The sequence below is a fragment of the Macadamia integrifolia genome, chromosome 2 (assembly GCF_013358625.1).
Source record: "Macadamia integrifolia cultivar HAES 741 chromosome 2, SCU_Mint_v3, whole genome shotgun sequence".
Taxonomy (NCBI): Eukaryota; Viridiplantae; Streptophyta; class Magnoliopsida; order Proteales; family Proteaceae; genus Macadamia; species Macadamia integrifolia.
In genome coordinates this window covers 13,827,569-13,849,937 of record NC_056558.1, presented here as the reverse complement: position 1 = coordinate 13,849,937, position 22,369 = coordinate 13,827,569, and the positions used below count along the sequence as shown (strand labels likewise).

General features: G+C 41.4%; 1 protein-coding gene across 1 annotated transcript in view; it reads left to right on the top strand.

Moving 5' to 3' along the window:
- LOC122063757 (ubiquinol oxidase 4, chloroplastic/chromoplastic-like) overlaps positions 1-21,853 on the top strand; it is a 26,240-nt gene extending 4,387 nt beyond the window's left edge. Inside the window, exons 4-6 of the mRNA XM_042627465.1 lie at positions 20,429-20,500; positions 20,583-20,630; positions 21,618-21,853. Coding sequence (XP_042483399.1) covers positions 20,429-20,500; positions 20,583-20,630; positions 21,618-21,853 — 356 coding nt within the window. The remainder of the gene's footprint in view (positions 1-20,428; positions 20,501-20,582; positions 20,631-21,617) is intronic.
- The last annotated feature ends 516 nt before the right edge of the window (positions 21,854-22,369 follow it).

The following is a 22,369-nucleotide window of genomic DNA, read 5'->3' as shown; positions in this document are numbered from 1 at the left end:
TTTTTTAAGTACACTTTCTCTTTGTGGACAACTTTCTTTTTAATCTATAAACAATGATTCAATTCACAACCCCCCTTGTTTTATGTTTTGAGTTGATGAAATTTGGTTTCAGCCTTTTGTTTTGTTCCTGTGTTGATTCAGTTCCAGACCTGTTGTGATTCACAGTTGAGTAGTGGTAATTCCAATTGAGGCCTCGAGTGGTGATGACAATGTCAATATCCACGCGTAAAGCCTTTCCCAATATAGCAGCCTATGCACACTTGGAAGTTTTTAATATATATTGTATAAAATTTTGGAATTATTTCTGAGATGCAATGGTTGGGATTATTTGTTGGTATATCTAATTGAGTTTAAACTTTTGGGTATTGCAGATACGATGTCTACTTGCATTGTAACTTCCATGAACCAAGCCGATGGTCTGAGGTATGTTAACGTTAAATGCAAATGTCACAGAAGAGCTGCAGTCAAGGTATCGGAGTCCAGAGAAAACCCTAACAGACTCTACTACACATGTCCAGAGATTGCACAGGTTTTTTGCTTGGTGTGAGCCAGTGAATGTGACATCAGTCAGAAGTGAACCTTCAAACAACCCGAGCCCTCATGAGTTTCAACAGTTGAAGGATGGGATACGTAGTGTGAAGATAAGATTGAGGCAGGTGAAGAGATTCAATGAAAATTTGAAGCTGCTTGGATAAGTTGTTTTATGTTTTTTTATTGTGCTATTGGTTGTAATGTTTGTAAAAGTTTAGAAGTCTTTGTTAAGATGTTTCTTTAGGATTTTGATATCAATGTACCTAGTCTACAACTCTTTGATGTTTGGCATGGTTTGGATGGTTGAAGGAATGTGTAATTGAAACCAATATGGTAATTAAAATGTGATCTTATTTCTACCATTGCTGTTTTCATGCATATATGTGAAGTAAGTTGCAAATATATGAAAGTACCTGATTTACAAAATTGAAAAAAAAAAAATATGAAAAATTAGACAGCATTTCCCCTATAATACTAACATCTGAAAATACCTGATTTAGAAATCCAACATATACAATCTTATAGATTCAAAATCATGAAATCCAACATCACAACTCCATCACATATCAAGAGTTTCATACATTACCATGACTCAGTACATCCATTGTTCAAATTACATAATGATTCTAAAAAAAAAACAAAAAACAAAAAACAAAAAAGTGGATCTCCAATTCTCTACCTTCCTCAATCACCATCGCCTACTTCTTCCTTGCTTTCCTTTTCTCTCACTTATCTGTCATCTTCTTTTTAAGTCTTGCTTGTACTGAATCACCAACATCAGTTGTTGTAGAAACTTGTGACCTAGTAACCATTTGGGACAAGCTTGCATCATCTTGGTCATCATTGCCACTTCTTCTTTCCTTTAAGAACAAAAAATGCAACATCAGTATTAGTGCATATTATAGGTTTAAAAAAAATGCAAGAAAATGATAATGTGATATACCTTCCCAGCAGATCTATGGCTTGAAGAACCCTTCTATTTTCCCTCAGGAGAGCCTCTTCCACAAGTTCTCTTATTATGGCCTGGTCTCTTGCAAATCTTGCATTTGAGATATCTTGTCTTCTTTCTAAAATTAACAGGAGGTACCTCCCAAGGTTCCCTTTTCCTTTCACCCGTGCTCGGTCTACCTACTCCTCTCTTCAAAAGTGGTGGTTGGATAACTCCCTAGATCTAACCCAATGCCTAGCTCAGATACATCTGGGATGGAAAATATCATATGTTCATATGTCTTCATATAATTTTTCTTTGTAAAGTAAGTTGCACAATAGTCTTCAATTTTTTCTCTCTTATGGACAATGGCAGCCACTGCATGCTTGCAAGGTATACCTGATAATTCCCAATCTTTGCATCCACATGTTCGCAACCTCAAATTAACCACATGTCTTCTGTGGAAAGAATCTACCACCTCAAATTCATCTGTATTACCAAGGTACACCTTGTATTTCCTCGAGAGTTCATATACTTCAACAATCTTCTTCTTCACAATAGGAGTGACAGTCCCATTCAATGAAAGACTTTGATAGTATCTCTTATTCAATTTATCCATTATTTTAATCCTAATACTATCAATCACAGACAAAATGGGTTTACTGCGAAAATCACCAACCCAGTTGTTGAAACTTTTTGTCATATTGTAAGTGATTGAATCATTCTTACAACCAATATGGAAAGCATGTCTAGACCATAATGCTGACGGCTTCTTCTTTAACCACTCATATGCCTTGATGTTGATCTCTTTGATGGAATTCATTGCACTCTGAAATAGATGCATAGTAGGTGTTGTGGAAGCTTCCCAAAAGTACTTCTTCAACAAGAGACTGTTGTATTTCCCCTTGAAATTCATGTAGATGTGTCTACTACAATTTTGAATGTGAGCATTGGGAAAGTTATCATGGATGATATCTGCCAGTCCATATGAAACACACAATTCAATAAATTAAATACTGACCATTCAAAAAAAAAGGGGAAAAAAAAAACTAATACTATTTTTAAGGAATGGAATGGTATACCTTTTGGCTATCTGACATAAATGTCAAAGAAGTGTTATTACCAGCAGTTGCCAGTGCTTCATATAAACATTCAAGGAAAAATCTCTAACTTGCTTTATTTTCAATTTCCACAAATCCATAGGCGATAACACCCCGTTATTCCCATCAATAGGCAATAACACCCCGTTATTCCCATCAGTAGATAAGGCTGATAATAAAACACCACCATACTGGCCCTTCAAATGGCAATCATCAATTCCCAAGAATGGTCTACAACCATTCACAAAGTCTTCCTTACATGCATGGAAGCAAACAAACAACTTCTTGAATATTGATGATGCTTGCATGCCATTTCTGTGCTCATACTAGAGTTTAAAAATACTTCCTGGGTTCCTGTGCAGTATTAGCCTACCATATACAGGTAAAAAAGAATATGACTTTGAGTGACTACCATCATTTTTTTCCAATGTAATTTGTTGGGCTCTATAAAATTTCATATATGGAACATCACAATTAACCCTATAGTTCTTGCATAGCATAGCAGTCATAACATCATGATCCAACTCAGGGTCAGCTCGTAGCTCAGATTCAAGTTTCTTAACTATCCAATGTGTGGTAATAAGCTTATGACCAGACTGCCATGTACAAGTGTGGTTTGGGTTCAGGGTCTTCAATAATAATGCAGCCCCATGATCGGTTGGTGAGACATGAACTCTCCATGAACAATCCTCGGCTGTGCACCTCACTATGACCCTTACCTTCTCATTTCTTTCAAATATGAGCTCAAAAATGTGGTAGATATCAAACTCTTTAAGCTTAAATTTGAACTCATTCACATCAAGATAAATTGCTCTAACATTAAAGTTGCTATCATCACTATCATCATGGCAAATTACTGGCTCAAAACCATCTGGATCATGTACATTTGGATCATAATCATCTAGCTCGTTATGGTTGCCTACATCCTTCTCATACTCACTACCTACATCCTTCTCATGCTCACACTCTACATCATTGTTTTCATCAGAATCTTCAAGCTCACTTTCACTGTTACTCAATTCACCATGATCTGTTGAATCATAAACAAAATCTGCATCACTATTATCTGAATCATCTAAAGATATGATGTCAGGCACATCAGCTCCCTTACCCTTGCTCCCATAATTAGGTTCCTCACTTGACTGTCGCCTAACAGGCTCAGGATCTACAGGCTCTTTAATTTCCTTACTTCATTCATGCTTAGAATGCTTAGTCCTGTTTGTAGTGGGTGAAGAACCTTGAGAGTTATCACTTGCATTAGCATTTGACTGAGACAAAATAATAGCCTTTGCAACATGTGAACTACTCTCAGAATTACCACTAGAACTCTCTGTTGAATTATGTCTTGTCATATCTAACATATCAAAAGTCCCTCCACTAGCCATTTCATAATATGTGCTCCTAGCACTAGCATTGTGTTTAGGGTTTGCACCTCCACTTACACTTGAACTTCCTGCATGCGTGCTACAGGTCATTGCATTGGAACCCCCTCCAACAACAACTTGCTTTGCCATATTTCTTCTCATGTTCTGGTATCCATAACCATCCTCATCATCATCCATTCTATAACAATGTCCATGTAAAGTATTGTCCCTTGAGATAACATTGTTGGAATGTGAGTTGATGGTACATTGATCTTTCTCCACATCACTCCATGTAAGATCAAACATAGTCACTTTTATAACATCTTGATTGGTATTTAAAGAGAGTAGTCGTAGCACAAAGCTGTCATCTCCTAATATCAAATCTCCATTGTTTAGGAGTGTAGACTTCATTTTGAATGTTACATCATGACCAGCAGGGACATGATCTACCACAGTGCTATAGACATCACATAGCAACTCTATATAACTATATCTTTCTGGGTCTATAATATTCTCCGCATATCTCTCCTGCCAGTTAAACAAAACTCTACACCTCAATTCCATCACTACATAACAAAGAAATAAAAATATCAAGAGGTGATATTGGGAGATGATTTTAAACTTTATGTAATTTAGAATCACTACAACTTATGAGGTTAAAATTAAACTATGAAAATATTAAGAAGCAAAAACTCTTATCAATGATTATTAAGCCACAAATTCTATTCAATTTTCTTCCACTTTTGATGAATCCCATTATAATTGAAAGTCTCCTTCCAAAAACTATAGAACCTCAGAAGAGAAAAAAAAATCCACAAAATTCAATTCAATCTTCTTCCACTTTTGATGAATCCCATTATAATTGAAAGTATCCTTCCAAAAACTACACAACCTCATAAGAGAAAAAAAAAAAATCAAACAATCTCTCTTTGCTCAGTGTCAGCGATCTCAGTAAGAGTAAGAGAATCCATTTCAAAATCAAAGAAACCATAAAGAGCAAATCAAATAAAAAAGAACACTTGCAAATCCTAGTAAAAAAAAAGGCAATAATATGCACAATTGAATCGGAAACAGGGTAGATTGAAGATATGCATTTTCCTTTTTCTCTATATTCCCTAAATTTGAAGATACACATGTTCCTTTTTCCAATTCAGAGGGAAATACCAGCAAGGACACAGTCGATTGAACCTTCCGTGAGGTTCATGAAGATGCCATCATCGTCTAGAGGTTCTGTTGACTTCGCAAGGATTCCGTTGCTTCTCACGTCTGAGGTATGAACCGAGATTGCATCGCTTCTCACACAGTCGATCGAACCTTTTGTGTAGATGAAGACGATGAATTGAAAGATGGAAAGGGCTTGGATGAAGACAGAAGATGAGATTGAAAGAGGGAAAGAGGGAAAGAGCTTAGATGAACACCTCATTGTAGTTAGGGCTTATCCGAGACACTTTTGGATGAAAGAGACGATGAGAGGATTTTCCCTTTTCAAACTCATTTTTAGTGAAGGGTATTTTGGCCACTTCACTTTGTTCTGGGGGTGTTTTAGGTATAAAAAAATGACCTTACCATATAACGGATTCAAACTCCCGGTCTCTAACGGATCGGACTCAAATGTAAGAATGTTTCATGCTTTAGGGGAGGGGGGCATAATTCGCTAAAACCCTTGGATCCACGCATAATTTTTGCAAACTATAGGGAAGGGGGATGTAATTTTTCTTAACTTTTATTATTTAATTTATCAATGTGTGTATATATATAGGGAGAAAGAACTACCCGCTGGCGCAGGTACATGCCTAGACACAGTAGGTGCAGAAAGACTGCTCCGTCGCTGAAGATGTTCCCACATGCTCTCCTAGCCAGCGCTCTGACGTGTACTTGCACCTTGCCCAGGGTTAAAGAACACTACTTCCTAATGTACCCTATGCCCACACAAATAGGGAAGTGAAGCCGGGGGCATGGGCGTCTTTTCATAACCTGATTCCACTTCCCCATGTGTGAGGATGTAGGGTACACGAGGATGTAGCATTCTTTTTTCTATATATATCATTTCCTCCAGCCTACTCGTTTGATACTTATGGGAATTATTTTTTCGTAATGAATTAATTTGGTGTATACAATATTTGAAGCCTCATTTGTATTGGTAGGTACCTATATATAGTGGGAGAGGTTTGGGAAATCGAATATAAGTAGGATTGAGAGAACTTGGTTTTGGGAATGTCTACTAACACAAAATTCACAACTTATATGCAGAAAATCAGATCTAACAGTAGCCATAAATGATGAAGTTTCCAAATACAAGTGCAGAAAATTCATTCTGAAAATTCTTGGAAATTTAATAAAAGGATACATGATCGGTTAGTACCTTTCTTTGCTATCCCTAGAGTTGGAGTGTTGTGATCTAGGGCTAAGTCGCTTTCGAACTCAAAAGAATTTGTCCTCGGCACCTTATTTCTATTAATTGATGAATCCTCATAGTGTTCGGGGATGTAATTTAAGCCAAAAGTGGTAAAATGGCCTAGTATGAAAATTGATGTAAATCAAGTTTAGGTAATGCGGGAAAGTTCAATTTTCTGAATTTTTTAAGTCAAAAGATGGTGAAACAGGTCTAGGAATTCACATCAAACCACAAACCAGTCCTGATGTGGTAAAAATTGACCAGATGATCTTCCTTGAAGTTCTTGGTGCTTTGGCAGACCTGCACAGAAGAGATGACAGGGGAGAGCCAGGCTGATCCGATGGGGGACTCTCCGATGCCTAAGTCAGATCTTTCCACAGCAGATGTTTAATAGAAATTTCTAGTAAAAGAAGTGATTGATCCATCCCCCATGATGGAGGCTTACCTTGGTATTTATAGGCTACTGATGGAGAGAGAAGGAGGGGCGTTTGTGGAGATCTAGTTTAGGCGTAGAGTCCTTGAGGGGAGTGGTATTGTGATTATGGGAATATTCTGGGTTCCAGGGCATATTTTGGGAATATTCTCCATTGATCTCAGAGGTGCAAGTCGTGAGAGGGGTGGACGCCTCTGATGACGTGTAGTGGATAGAGTCCTAGCCCCATGATCAGGGATCACATTCTTTGAATGTAGGAGTGGATGTGTGCACATTTTCGGGTGCATTACTTGATTGTGTCGAGCCGAGGTGATAGGTTGGTCGAACAGAGGTGGTTGGTAGCATGGCCTGATGGAGGGCCAAGGTGGTAGCACGGCCTGATGGAGGGCTGAGGTGGCAGCACGGCCTAATGAGATGCCGAGGTGGCATCACGGCCTGATGAGATGTCGAGGTGGCAGCACAACCTGATGGAGGGTCGAGGTGGTGGCATGGCCTATTAGAGGGCCGAGGTGGCAGCACGGCCTAATGGGGGGCCGAGGTGGCAGCACAGCCTAATGGAGGGCTGAGGTAGTGGGTCAGTCCTGTTCAAGTTTGCATACACGCTTCAGCTGTGCTGAGGAAGGGGACATATTTTACCTCATCACCAGCCTGTTGGTGTATGATGTCTTGTATTCCGTCGCAGTTTAATCCAGGGGGTACTGGTGTAGCACCTAGACAGGATTTTTTCAGATTAGGGTTTTTTCGCTATATATTTGTAGCGAGGTTTCTTTCTCTGTAATGCAAGCAATACTGAGAGGTGTGAGGACGAGTACTGTAACCCTATTCTCCATTGATAGTGAAGCAGGATCTCATCTCACCGGGGACGTAGGCAACCTTGCCAAACCTCGTAAAATCGGTATGGATTGTTTGTTTTGTTTTTCCATTATCTTCTGTATCATTTTAGGGTTGCGTTTCTACACAACCCCCCACTCTAACAGTTCGAATCGATCTACTAGAGTATTTAATTCGATGCAAAACGCGCTGCTTCACTTTCTCAGCCGAGGCTGTTCAACGGTTCAAGGACATGGTTGTCATTTGTTCAAAGGCAAAGGAGGTAAAGCACCTTCATGGGGAGCCACACAAGATCACAGTCCAGCTGGAGGTTGAGAAGAAAATGGCCCGATCTGAGGAGGTCTGTGCCAATGATGTTGGGTTGATAACTGGAGAGCTGGAACAGGAGGTTGTTAAGCAGCTCAATGCCAACAACAACTTGATGAAGGAGAATGATGCTCTCTAGGATGAGTTGTCTGAGACTCAGGGCTCTCGCAAGGAGGAGGAGCTCGCAGCTAGGGTTAGTGAGCTGGGAAGGCAACACTGAGCCGAGCTGGAGGTCAAAGAGGTGGTTGAACCCTTAGGCCTATCAGAAGTTGGTTGACATTAACATTGCTTCGTATCAGGTCAGCTCGGAGGATGCCATCCGGTTCATCCCGAGTAAGATGCCAGGCTACGATTTGACGAACTATGAGTAGCACGTTCCCGTCCCTGCTACTTTGGTGCAGCTCTGTGGCTCGATCAACGTTGGTGAAGAGGTGATCCGACTCAAAGGATAGCCAAGTGAAGAGCTAGGCCCGTGGATTAGCCCCCCGAGATTAGCCTTGTATATATATTTATGTAGATGTCTCCTTTGGGAGTGATGCACTTTGAGGGCTTTTCCCCCTTTTTTTGATGAATGGAAAATTTGTTTTGATGTCATCTCTTAGCATTCTTGTGCTTCTTTCTTTATTTTCTTGTACTTTGATCCAGCTCGAAATGAGTAACTTTTGGAAGAATAAGGACCAGTACAGCTATCTGAGTGTGGCTCTGTTCCCTATCTGAGCTCGGAATTGATCTTCCATGTCTAGCTTATGAGCTCTTGAGGTGCCAAGCCTGGGACTAGCCATAGGGGTGCCGAGCTGGGGCTCGATCTTTTAATGTGCCTCGCGTTAAGGTCTTTTGTGGTGCCGAGTCGAGGCTGGGGCTTGCATGCTTTATTGCGTAAGGTCTTGAGGTGCCGTGCCCTGCTCGGGCTTATATGCCTTAACGCGTAAGGTCCTGAAGTGCCAAGCCGGGGCTTGGGCTTATATGAATTAATGTGTAAGGTCTTGAAGTGTTGAGCTGTGCTCTGGCTTACGTGCTTTAATACGTAAGGGCTTGAGGTGCCGAGCCATGCTCGGGTTTACGTGCCTTAGTGCATAAGGGCTTGAGGTGTCGAGCCGTGCTCGGTTTGCATGCCTCAGTGCATGCCCAGCTGGAGTCGGGCTTGCATGCCTTAGTGCGTAAGGGCTTAAGGTGCCGAGCTGGTTCTAGGGCTTGCATGCCTTAATACGTAAGGGCTTGAGTGTTGAGCCATGCTCTGGCTTACGTGCCTTAATACGTAAAGGCCTGAGGTACCGAGCTGGGGCTCGGGCTTGCATGCCTTAGTGAGTAAGGGCTTAAGGTGCCGAGTTGGGACTCGGGCTTGCATGCCGTAGTGGGTAAGGGCTTGAGGTGCCCAGCCGGGGCTTGGGCTCACATGCCTTAATAAGTAAGGGCTTGAGGTGCTGAGCCGGGGCTCTGGCTTGCATGCCTCAATGCGTAAGGACTTGAGTGTTGAGCCATGCTTTGGCTTACGTGCCTTAATGCGTAAGGGCTTGAGGTGCCAAGCCATGCTCGGGCTTGCGTGCCTTAGTGCGTAAGGGCTTGAGGTGCCGAGCCATACTCGAGTTTACATGCCTTAGTGCATAAGGGCTTGAGGTGTCGAGCCGTGCTCGGTTTGCATGCCTTAGTGCATGCCCAGCTGGAGTCGGGCTTGCATGCCTTAGTGCTTAAGGGCTTAAGGTGCTAAGCTGGTTCTCGGGCTTGCATGCCTTAATACGTAAGGGCTTGAGTGTTGAGCCATGCTCTGGCTTACGTGCCTTAATACGTAAAGGCCTGAGGTGCCGAGCTGGGGCTTGGGCTTGCATGCCTTAGTGAGTAAGGGCTTAAGGTGCCGAGTTGGGACTCGGGCTTGCATGCCTTAGTGCGTAAGGGCTTGAGGTGCCTAGCCGGGGCTTGGGCTCACATGCCTTAATAAGTAAGGGCTTGAGGTGCTGAGCCGGGGCTCTGGCTTGTATGCCTCAATGCGTAAGGACTTGAGTGTTGAGCCATGCTCTGGATTACGTGCCTTAATGCGTAAGGGCTTAAGGTGCCAAGCCATGCTCGGGCTTGCGTGCCTTAGTGCGTAAGGGCTTAAGGTGTCGAGCCGTGCTCGTTCTACATGCCTTAGTGCATGCCGAGCTAGGCTCGAGCTTGCATGCCTTAGTGCATAAGGGCTTGAGGTGCCGACCTGGGCTTGGGCTTACATGCCTTAGTGTGTAAGAGCTTGAGGTGTCGAGCCGGTGCTCGAGCTTGCATGCCTTAAGGCGTGAAGGCTTAAGGTGCCAAGCTGGGGCTCGGGCTTGCATGCCTTAGTGCGTAAGGGCTTGATGTGCCAAGTCGAGACTCGGGCTCGAATGCCTTAATGCAAAAGGCTTGATGTGCCGAGCTAGGGCTCGGGCTTGGGCTTGAGTGCCTTAATACGTAAGGGCTTGATGTGCCGAGTTGGGGCTCGGGCTTGAGTGCCTTAGTGCGTAAGGGCTTAAGGTGCGGAGCCGGGGCTCGGACTTGCGTGCCTTAATGCGTAGGGCTTGATGTGCCGAGTCGTCGGGCTTGCATGCCTTAATGCGTAAGGGCTTGAGTTGCCAAACTAGGGTCTGGTCTTAATAGTGCCGGGCTTGAGCACGGTCTTAGATGCTGCCGAGCTTGTACCTCGGTCCTAGATGATTCCAAGCTGTAGCTCAGTTTTAAATGCTGCCAAGCGGTAGTCCAGTCTTTTTACCTTAGTTGTTAAGGTCTTTGTTTCCTTAGAAGAGCCAGACATTTGAGAGAAGCTTCATAGTATATTGATGTGTGGTATGCACTTGGGACAAATACATTGCTTTGAAATAAAATCTAATCCGCTCCGTGAATAAAATTGAATAATTGAGATATGGAAGCTAAGGTGCTAACAATATAAAATCTATAAGACTAACACCCAATCGATGGGATTTCAATGCAATCTACTGATAAAACTATCTATTGATAAAAGTGTCTACTAGCCTCAGTGATTGGGAAAGTAAGCAGTTCTTCTACTGGTTCAGCTCGGGTCAGGAGGCTTTCATCTCGGTAATCAACAATTTCTACTGTACATGCTAGGCTCAAGCATGGTTTCTTGACAGATTTTATGAAGTTTGCATAGCATTCCCAGGATTCCTTCTAGCTGGACTTGCATTCTCCAACTCCATTGCTGGCGGGGAATTTGACTTTCATGTGCTTAGTGGACACAATTGTCCCAAGGCCATTGAGACCAGGTTGGCCAAGGATTACATGTTAGGGATATGCCCACACTCCTATAGTTTGTTTTGATGATAACAAACATATGAAGGTATGTCACAATTTTCCTTTAAGTATTGTTTTGTAGAGACTTCATATCAAAGATCAAATTTGGTGAATGAAACGAAGAAATGAAGATTGAAGTCATCAAATGAAGAGTATCAACAAGTTGGCATCAATGCTTGAAGAATATATCATAAGAATTTAAGCTTCAAGATGTCAAGACATGAAGCTTAAAGACATGGAATTGCGAACAAGAAGAAAAGAAGATAAAGTGCCAAAGAGTGGAAGGTTCAAGTGAAGAAGAAGACCACTAGGATAGATTGGTCATTTTTAATGTAATTTGTAACCACCACATATATATATATATATATATATGCACTCACCACATGCATGTGCATTGCATCACACTAGAATGACTATAGAGCATACCTTGACCAAGTATGGAAAGTCTCTCTAAGTGGTGAGGAACATATTAGGAAAAATATGTTCTAGTGAAATTCTGTGAAAACCACATTAACCTGATTTAAGGGTATTTTGGATAATCTTAGAGTTGGTATTAGGATATAAAACCTTCATAGAAGTTGTAGAAAATTGAGTTGTGATTCCAACACAACTGATCTCAAGTCAATCCAAGGTTGGACCAAAAAGTTATGGTCAAAATACTGACGACTGGTTAGTATGACAGCATTCTGTCAAAATAGTCTGTCATGTTGGCGGTCGACCGGCTGGAAGCCCCGGTCGACCGGAACTGTCCGAGACCATAGGCGGTCGACTGGTAAAAAGTCTCGGTTGACCGGTGACTGCCTGGATGTGCCCCAACGGCTATATTTTGCCTCAACGGCTCTTGGCGGTCGACCGGTATATCCAAAATATGTCTGTTAGAGCTTGATTCCCTACTTAAAATGCTTTACTAAATTCACCTATAAATACCCTAATCACTCTTAATTAATTATTTATTAAGAAAGAGATTTAAGAGCATTATTGCAAGCATTAGAGAAGTTTATTCTACTTGAGTTATTTAGTTACACAAATCCCAAACAAGAGGCTCCAGTCTTAATCAAAGTCCTCTACTCTCTCCTGTGCAAGTCAAAGCCGTAAGAGAGGACTTTACATAAAGTGCATCACTCATCATTTATTATTCATTCTCATTTGCACCATACTTGAGGTATTCCTCTTATTCCACTATTTCTTATTTTCTGTTTTTTTTACAATTCTAGACTATACTTAGGATTGTAAGGATACTCTTACTAGACTCAGATTGAGTTGAACCACTATAAATCTTGTGTTGTGGTTGTTCTTGTTTTATTTTCTTCGCATTATTTTAACTTGCAGTCACACTTGTGACCTATACATCGAAAAGAGTTAATTTTCACTAGTATAACCTATTCACCCCCTCTAGGTTACTTCAATTGGTATCAGAGCGGCAGCTCAATATATAAGACTAAGTTGTCTTAAAGTGAGTCAAAGATCATGATTACATTTAATCGACCACCTGAAGGAATGGATGCATCTAGGCCTCCATACTTCAATGGAGAAAACTTCTCCTTCTGGAAATGTAGATTTAAGAATTTTATTTGTGGATATAATTTTCTTGTTTGGAGAACTATAGAAAGAGGACCATATGTCATCACTAAAATTGTAAATGGAAAGACGGTGCCAAAGGATGAATCAGAATTGACAGCCAATGATCTAGTACTTCTTCAATACAATTTTAGGGCTCTCACCTACCTCCAATGTGCTTTAAATGAGGAAGAATTCAACAGAGTAAGTATATGTGAAAACGCGAAAGAAATTTGGGACACACTTGTAGTAACACATGAAGGTACTATAGAGGTAAGAGAAAGAAAAGTAGACATGCTTATACAAGAATATGAATTATTTCAAATGCATGAATATGAAAATATTTCTGACATGTTTACTAGATTTACTAATATTGTAAATTCCTTGAAAGGACTTGGTAAGACTTACACTAACTCTAAGACGGCCAGAAAAATTCTTAGATCACTACCTACCAAGTGGAAATCAAAGACGACTGCTATCAATGAAGCCCGAGACTTGAACGAGATAAGTCTATATGAATTAATGGGTTCACTTCTTACCCATGAAAAGGATCTCCATGAAGAATTCAAGAAAGCACATCCCAAATTCATTGCTTTCAAAGCATCCAAAGAATTGGATGAAGAAAGTGAAGAAGAGAATGATGAGGAAGTCTCATCGGATGAAGATGAAAGTGACTCCGATGAAGAAGTCACAGACCTTGCCTTAATGGTTTATGGAGACAAAGAACGAGAGGTAAGTTCTCAATCTCATTATTTAGATACTTTAAATAATGAATCTAACGATGATGATCTTCAACAAGCTTTTGAAGCTTTATATGAAGAAAGTTTGAAACTTGAGACTGAAAAGTCTTATTTGGAAAAGGAGGTTCTTTCTCTTAACAAGAGGATAGAATCCTTGACATCTAAAATGTATGAACTTGAGGAGGATAACTCAAAGTTAACTACCATATTTCATACATTTACTAAAGGTCAAAAGACTTTGGATACATTATTAGAATCCCAATGCAAAAGTCCTCAAAACAAAGAAGGACTTGGCTATGATGGTGGAACCTCACCTCAAGGGAAAGAAAAAGAAAATGTAGTTTCTCCAAAGAGAAGAAATCTCCATAATGACCAAAGGCAAGTTCCAAAAAGGAATAACATCCATTATGCGTATTATTACACTCCCTCCAAGAGGCATGATAGACCTCAAAGGAATTTCAAATCTCAAAGGGATTTTAGACCACATACTCGCTATTGGCCGTAAATACATCAAAGGTCTTATCCACTTTATAGGCCATATAAGACTCAAAGAGATTTTAAATCTTACAGGCCACCTGCACATTATGAAATATATGATTCACAAAGGGCATACACACCATTTAGACCTCACACACCCAAAAGGGTTTGGAAACCGAAGGGATATTTTGATTGTAACATGGATGGACCCATGAGATTATGGGGACCAATATATGCTTGATTCTATTAGCTTAAAGAGCCAAAGTAAAAGATGGATGCTGCATTGATGGTTGTTTTGACATCATTAGAGAAGGGATGAAATATCCTACTCCAAAAAGTTCTCTGATAGATATATTTGCTGGAAGTTTTGAAATAGTAGAATGTTTGTCAAAATTGACAATGATTGGCATCATCAACCATCTTAGAATTTTTAATGATCTATCTTACTTGAATGTATGTTAGCTTTATTGACATCCATTGCATATTTTTAGGGGGAGCTTTACCTTAATACTCGTTTTTTGAATGTATTTTTACATGATGCATATGCTTAGGGGGAGCATGTTTTAGTCTTGACTACATGCTTATTTTTTAAGCATACCCTTAGAGGGGGCTATTTTGCCCACACTCCTTATTAAGGTTACAATAGGAAAAAGACAATATAGAGATTTTTAATACCCCACTTTTTGCTGTTGACAAAGGGGGAGAAATTGTGAAATGATTCTCCAACATATTGATAATTGATTATATATTTTATTTGAGAATCATCTGTTTGTCATCATCAAAAAGGGGGAGATTGTTAGGGATATGCCCACACTCCTATAGTTTGTTTTGATGATAACAAACATATGAAGGTATGTCACAATTTTCCTTTAAGTATTGTTTTGTAGAGACTTCATATCAAAGATCGAATTTGGTGAATGAAACGAAGAAATGAAGATTGAAGTCATCAAATGAAGAGTATCAACAAGTTGGCATCAATGCTTGAAGAAGATATCATAAGAATTTAAGCTTCAAGATGTCAAGACATGAAGCTTAAAGCATGGATATTGCAAACAAGATGAAAAGAAGATAAAGTGCCAAAGAGTGGAAGGTTCAAGTGAAGAAGAAGACCACTAGGATAGATTGGTCATTTTTAATGTAATTTGTAACCTCCAAATATATATATGCACTCACCACATGCATGTGCATTGCATCACACTAGAATGACCATAGAGCATACCTTGACCAAGTATGGAAAGTCTCTCTAAGTGGTGAGGAACATATTAGGAAAAATATGTTCTAGTGAAATTCTGTGAAAACCACATTAACCTGACTTAAGGGTATTTTGGATAATCTTAGAGTTGGTATTAGGATATAAAACCTTCATAGAAGTTGTAGAAAATTGAGTTGTGATTCCAACGCAACTGATCTCAAGTCAATCCAAGGTTGGACCGAAAAGTTATGGTCAAAATACTGACGACTGGTTAGTATGACAGCATTCTGTCAAAACAGTCTGTCATGTTGGCGGTCGACCGGCTGGAAGCCCCGGTCGACCGGAACTGTCCGAGACCATAGGCAGTCGATCGGTAAAAAGTCCCGGTCTACCAGTGACTGCCTGGATGTGCCCCAACGGCTATATTTTGCCTCAACGGCTCTTGGCGGTCGACCGGCTACCAATGGCGGTCGACCGGTGGACCCAGAATATGACCGTTTGAGTGAGATTTACTACCTAAAATGCTCTCCTAAGCTTATCTATAAATACCTCTAATACTACTCATTAATAAACAATTAATCTCAACTTCAGAGAAGCATTATTTGAGCATTAGAAGTGAGAATTGGTCTACACCATCTCTTGAGTTCAAGTTCTTCATTTTACATTCAAGAGGAACTCAAGACCATCTACAAGTCTTCATCTACATCTTGGCATTTACATTACAAGCATAAAGAAGACTTCAAAATGTGCATTCATTCTATTATCATTGTATATTTCATTTGCACCACACCGGAGGTAATCCTCTTTTATTCCACTTCTCCATTTTCTATTTTACATTAAGTCTAGACTGTACTTAGGCTTGTGTAAGGACTCTCTCATCCTTAAGAGATTGTAAGGATCCTCTTATCCTTAAAAGAGTGTAAGGTGCCTCTCTACCTTAAAGGAGATTGTAAGATGCATCTCTAACTGCAAAGGAGATTGTAAAGGTGCCTCTCTGCCTGTAAAGGGGATTTGTAAGGATACTCTTATCCGTGAAAAAGATTATAAAGGTTTTCTTCCCTACCTACTGTACTGAAAGGGAGAACTAGTGGAATACCTTACAAGAGGATTCTTGTAGGGAGTGGACTAGACTCAGATTGAGTTGAACCACTATAAATCTTGTGTTGTGGTTGTTCTTGTTTTATTTTCTCCGCATTATTTTAACTTGCAGTCACACTTGTGAACTATACATCGAAAAGAGTTAATTTCCACTAGTATAACCTATTCACCCCCCCTCTAGGTTATTTCATTACGTTGTAGGGTGAGGCCATCTTGGAAACCATAAAAGAAACCATGGTAGTGGCTGTCTGGGCTCCCTGTCCGATGGTTACAGGCAAGTCTACAACTCCTTCCAGCTCTGCTGGTGTGCCTGAAAATCCGTACAAGGAAAACTGGAGCTGGCTTTAGGGTCCCGGTGCCAAGTTCTAGTTTTGTGAAGGCTTCGTAGGACATGAGGTCAATGGAGGCTCCTGTGTCCATTAAGACCTTGTGGAAGGGGTGGTTTGCCACCATTAATTGAACTATGACAGTGTCGTTGTGAGGCCAGTTCAACTCTTCCAGATCTCTATCATAAAACGTAATGAGTGGATCCGTTCTGAGGGCTTTGACAGGCTGTTCCGTGATACATACGAACCGCGAGTGTGCTTTGGCTTTTCTGACTGATTCCACCATGGGTCCACCCATAATTGTTTGAATGGCTGGACCCACTAGCTGGTTATCATACTCGTCAACTTGGTCAGTGATTGGTTCTTTCGGTGGCTCAGTCCTATCTTGGCTCGGCCTTGCATCATCTCTCCTCGACTCGGGCCAGTTCCCTCCATATTTTTGCTTCAAATACTTGTTAAGGTATCCAGCCTTGATGAGCTCATCAATTTCCCTTTTCAGAGAATTATAGCCTTCAGTGTCATGCCAATGGTCTCAGTGGTATCAGTAGTACCGATTGGGGTTCCTCTCCTCTGGTTTAGCCGTCATTGGCCTGGGCCAGTGAAAATACTTCTGATCTTGGATTTCTAAGGGCAGGTTTGTTCGGGAACGATCAAGTTTATATTGCTTGGGTTCATCAGTGTCAAGCGGTCGATCTGTTCTATTCTTCTTTGGCTCACGGGAATCGTCCCTAGGCCTCAGAGTCCTTTTCTTCTTCTTCTCTGACTGATCACCCCTATCAGCTATCCCTCTGGCGGCCAGGACTTCCTCCATGTTGACATATTGATTGCATCGTCTTAACAACTCGGGCATTGTTTCTGGCAAGTCAAGGGCCAGAGACTGGACCAGATCAGGGTGCATTACCCCATTGCACAACGTGCTATACACCACTCCTTCCAGTAGGTTTTTTATCTCCAGTGTCGCCTTGGTGAATCAGGCAAGGAACTCTCTTATAGTCTCTCTCGCTCCCTGCCTCATGTTCATCACGTTTTATGTAGTTTGCTTCTACTTCATACTTGCTTGGAAACGTGTGAGGAACGCTCTTGTCAGCTCTTCAGAGTTGTGGATGGACCGGGGCCGCAAGTTTGACATCCATACCAGCACTGCTCCTTTTAATGAGGTTGCGAAGGCTCGGTAGAGAACGGCGTCTAACCTACCACGAACCATTATAGCCGAGCTATAATGCAGTAGATGATCATAGGGATCTGAGGTGCCATCATATCCATTGAAGACGAGTATCACGAAATTTGAGGGTAGCTCGACGTCTATCAGTTCTTCGGATAGTGCATTATAGGCCGGAGTTACAATCATGTCGGCCGGGTGCCTTTGCCTCTGCATTCCTTCTACTTGCTCAGTGAGGTGCTGGATGCGGCTCTCCAGGTCATCCCTTCTCACCTCGGCTCGGTGACCCTTTCACCTCTTCTGGGGCTTCTTCCTCTGCCTTGGTGATCACCAGGCCGATCCTGACCTTGCCGTGGTGTGCCTCTGGTCGGCCTGGTGGGCGAGTCCTGACTCCATGGGGTTGATCTTATTGAGCTATCCTCTGAGAATTTTCTTGTTCTTCTCTGTGCGGACGCACACCTCTAATGAGTCTTTGAGGCGACAACTGGAGTCTTCCTACCCGGGGTGGGGATCTATGGACATCATATGTCTCTGGGCTCCGGTGACGCGAACGATGAGCTCTCCCATTCTGGGCTGGAACTAGACCTTGCCTGCGCCCCTCGGTAGGAGAGCGGGGTGGTATCTAGTGAACAGTATGTGACGTTCTGGCCGACCCCCTCCTTGCTGTTGATTGAGGGGTGACACTGTTGTCAGGAGATTCATCATTGAGTTGTCTGCCCAGAATAGGCCTATGCTGCTGAGCTAAACTAGTCCGTGGCACTGGAAGTGTCGACCCGAACTAACTTATGAAGTCCCACACCAATGCGTTTGTCACTAACACCTGTAGCTACAGGCTCTGCATCTGCTCTTCCATGTTTGGGTGAGTTACCCGGGATGATGGGACATGGCGAGATAGCTGAGGGTTCTGCTTGCTCTGATCCCCCTCTCCTTGGGCAACTTACGCATCAGGCTCGGTTTGCTGGGGTCCTAGTGGAGGGGTCTCTGCTGGGACATTCTCCTGCTCTTCCATTAGTGGTGAATGGGGACTTCCAAGTGGTAACTCGTGGGTGGATCTTACTCGTGTTGTCGTAGAAGAAACGACCTTCTCACTCCTTAATTGCATTGGTCCAAGGTGACTTTTTGTAACCGATTCCTATGGACGGCGCCAATCTAATGCGGTAAAATTGACCAGATGATCTTCCCTGCAGTTCTTAGCTTTGGCCGACCTGTACAGAAAAGATGAAAGGGGAGAGCCAGGCTGACCCAACGGGAGGACTCTTCGATGCCTAAGTCAGATCTTTCTACAGCAGATGCTCAAGAGAGCTTTTCTAGTAAAAGAAGTGATTGATCCATCTCCCATGATGGAGGCTTACCTTGGTATTTATAGGCTACTGATGGAGAGAGAAGGAGGGGCGTTTGTGGAGAGTCTAGTTTAGGCGTAGAGTCCTTGAGGGGAGTGGCACTGTGATTCTGAGAATATTCCGTGTTCCAGGGCATATTCTGGGAATATTCTCCATTGATCTCGGAGGTGCAAGTCGTGAGAGGGGTGGATGCCTCTAATGACGTATAGTGGATAGAGTCCTGCCCCCATGATCAGGGATCACGTCCCTTGAATGTAAGAGTGGATGTGTGCACGTTTCTGGGTGCATTACTTGACTGTGTCGAGCTGAGGTGACTGGTAGCACGGCCTGATGGAGGGCCGAGGTAGCAGCATGGCCTGATGGAGGGTTGAGGTGGCAGCACGAGCCTGATGAGAGGCTGAGGTGGCATCAAGGCCTGATGAGATGCCGAGGTGGCAGCACGCCCTGATGGAGGGCCGAGGTGGCGGCACGACCTGTTGGAGGGCCAAGGTGGCAGCACGGCCTGATGGAGGGCCGAGGTGGCAGCATGGTCTGATGGAGGGCCGAGGTAGTGGGTCAGTCCTGTTCAGGTTTGCATACACGCTTCAGCCGTACTGAGGAAGGGGACATATTTTGCCTCATCAAGTCCTTTTAGAGAGAGAGAGAGAGAGGCACATTCATGGGCGACCTGCAAAGGCATCTTTACACATTTGAATGCAGTTTACCTAAACTACCCTTGAATTGAGATTCTTAATGTGATTCGAAGACAGATGAGGAATCTGTCTGAATTTACATTATTAGATCCTTTACATAATTGACACGTCATCCTATAGGAACAAAAAAAGCATGGTTACAAACAGACGCACCCTTCTTTCCCTTTTTCCCCTCCTCATTTCCGTGATGAATCAATACCCATTACTTTTTCACTATCAAATAAGACAAGATCCTGGATTAAAATATATGGAAAAATCTGTAGTGTTTGATCGTGAAATATCAATGGGTATATAATTAATGGGTTGGTACTTTCTTTTCAGAAAATAAACTGATATGTCTGTACACTCTTGAAATCCAGGAAAGCCATTTCGCACCTTTCTAATTGAGCATTTTCTGTTTCTAATTGTATGTAGCAAAAGCTATTATTTACGTATACACCAATTTATTCCATTAAGCATCAAAACAAGTATTGTATATGTATTTGTATTATATTTTTTCATGTGTTCTTTTGGATTTCTCATAGACCTAAAATTTATAGTGTACACTTGTTTCCAGGTGAACCTACACTGAGTTAACATAGATTTATCTATAAGTTAATCTTTGGTCTTGTATGTATGTGCTTGTGCCTGTGTATGTGTTATGTTACTGTAATAATTTGATATATTCTATTGATTGAACGATATGTATCTTTATTTTGGTGCAGATGAGTTGAAAAACTTGCCTGCCCCTGAGATCGCTGTCAAATATTATACTGGTGGTGACTTGTATTTATTTGGTAGGTCAACTAAATGCTGCATAAGGTTCTTGGTCTTCTGTCATGCAATGAATTTTGACAATTCTGTTGTATTTTTTTCTAGATGAGTTTCAAACCTCCAAAGTTCCCCATTCTCAAAGACCAAAAATAGGTAAGGATCTATCATACTTCATTGTTTGGTTCATGCTGTAGTTTTTTGTTGCCTGATTCAATAGCTCTTTGTTGCCCACTTTCTTGAACCAGTGGAATGCCCAGTCAAGATTTATGTAGCTGGCCTAAATATTTATGATAAGGATTTGTTAATAGGTTGATTCTCTTTTGAAGTTCTGTGATGTATATTGTTGATACTGGATAGAGGATACTGTCATCAACATCTCACACATTTTTGAGAGTATGGGATGCCACTATTGGATGGATCCACCAAAATGACCTTGGATATAATTATGAGCAGGAATATCCCCATCCATGATTCTTTTTGGGTTGTGAGTATGGAGCCAATGGTTCAGAAGGGAAATTCTCCTATGTTTACCACTCTTCTGACTCCACACATGTTTATTTATGTAGATGAGCTGTTTTGCACCATATGTTTCAGTTTTACATAGTGGGCAGATCTTTGCTCATGGTAAGGTTGCTGTGTTCAAGTCCGTAAACAGCCTCTCTGCAAAGCGGGTAAGACTGCGCACATTATGACCCTCCCTAGACCTTGCAGTGGCAGGAGTCTTGTGCACTGGATTTGCCCCTTTTTCTTTTCCCCATACTTTTACATAATGAGGACTACCCTTTCTGCTACATCATATAATGAGCCACTCATTATATGATAATAGCAAGGTTGCAATTAAATGGCAGTTTTCATCTACTTGTAGCATTCAAACTTGTAAATTCTGATGGCAAAATGAAGTGATTGCAATCTTTGGTTCCTATAGTTCTTGTACTTATTTTGTTGTTTTGATATTTTAATGGAGATGAAACACACAATAATTTCAAACTACTTTATTGGTGCATGTGCTTGACTTATTGAATCTCCACTTTTTATACATTTCGTTGTCTAAAACCTTTTCAAGAAAATCTGCTCATTCTCTCTTTTGATTTTAGGAGAGTAACATGATAATGATCTTTTTTTTTTTTTTTTTTTTTTAAGAGAACTTGTATGATGTGTTTCTCAACATAAGAGATGATGAAGCAGAACACTGCAAGACAATGAAGGCATGCCAGACTCATGGGAATCTTCATTCACCTCACTCTTATCTTGACGATGAACAAGAGGATGATTTGGGTTGTGTTCTGCCTCAAGCAGATAGTGAAGGTATTGCAGATTGTATTAAAAAATCTATAACGTCTCCTCAAAGACAAGCAGATAAAATAGAAATTAGTTAAAATGGTAGTAAAGTTTGAAGGTATTGTAGATTGTATTAAAAAATCTGTAACGTCTCCTCAAAGACGAGCAGATTAAATAGAAATTAGTTAGAATGGTAGCAAACTTTTGTATGTAGATTGATATCGATTGAATGCATAAGTTGTTCGGTACAGGATTCTCTTCCATTTCTAGTTCATTTCTTTAATCCTTGTTCTTGGTAGTGTTTACCATGTAACTAGGACGGTACAGGATTCTCTTCCATTTCTAGTTCATTTCTTTAATCCCTGTTCTTGGTAGTGTTTACCATGTAACCAGGAGGTACTTGCCTGATTTTGAATTGGACAGTGACACATATTGGCTCATCTTCAAATAGGGTGTGACTGAAACTGCCTATTCCAGCAGTCTTGACTTACTCGAACTATACATTATGAAGTTTTCTGTTTGCCATTGAAGGCTAAATTCAGATTGGTTGTCTTCCTTCAAGTGGTTAGGCAGACTTCAGCTTTGGTTTTTCGCTCCAGTTTTGTTTGGATGGT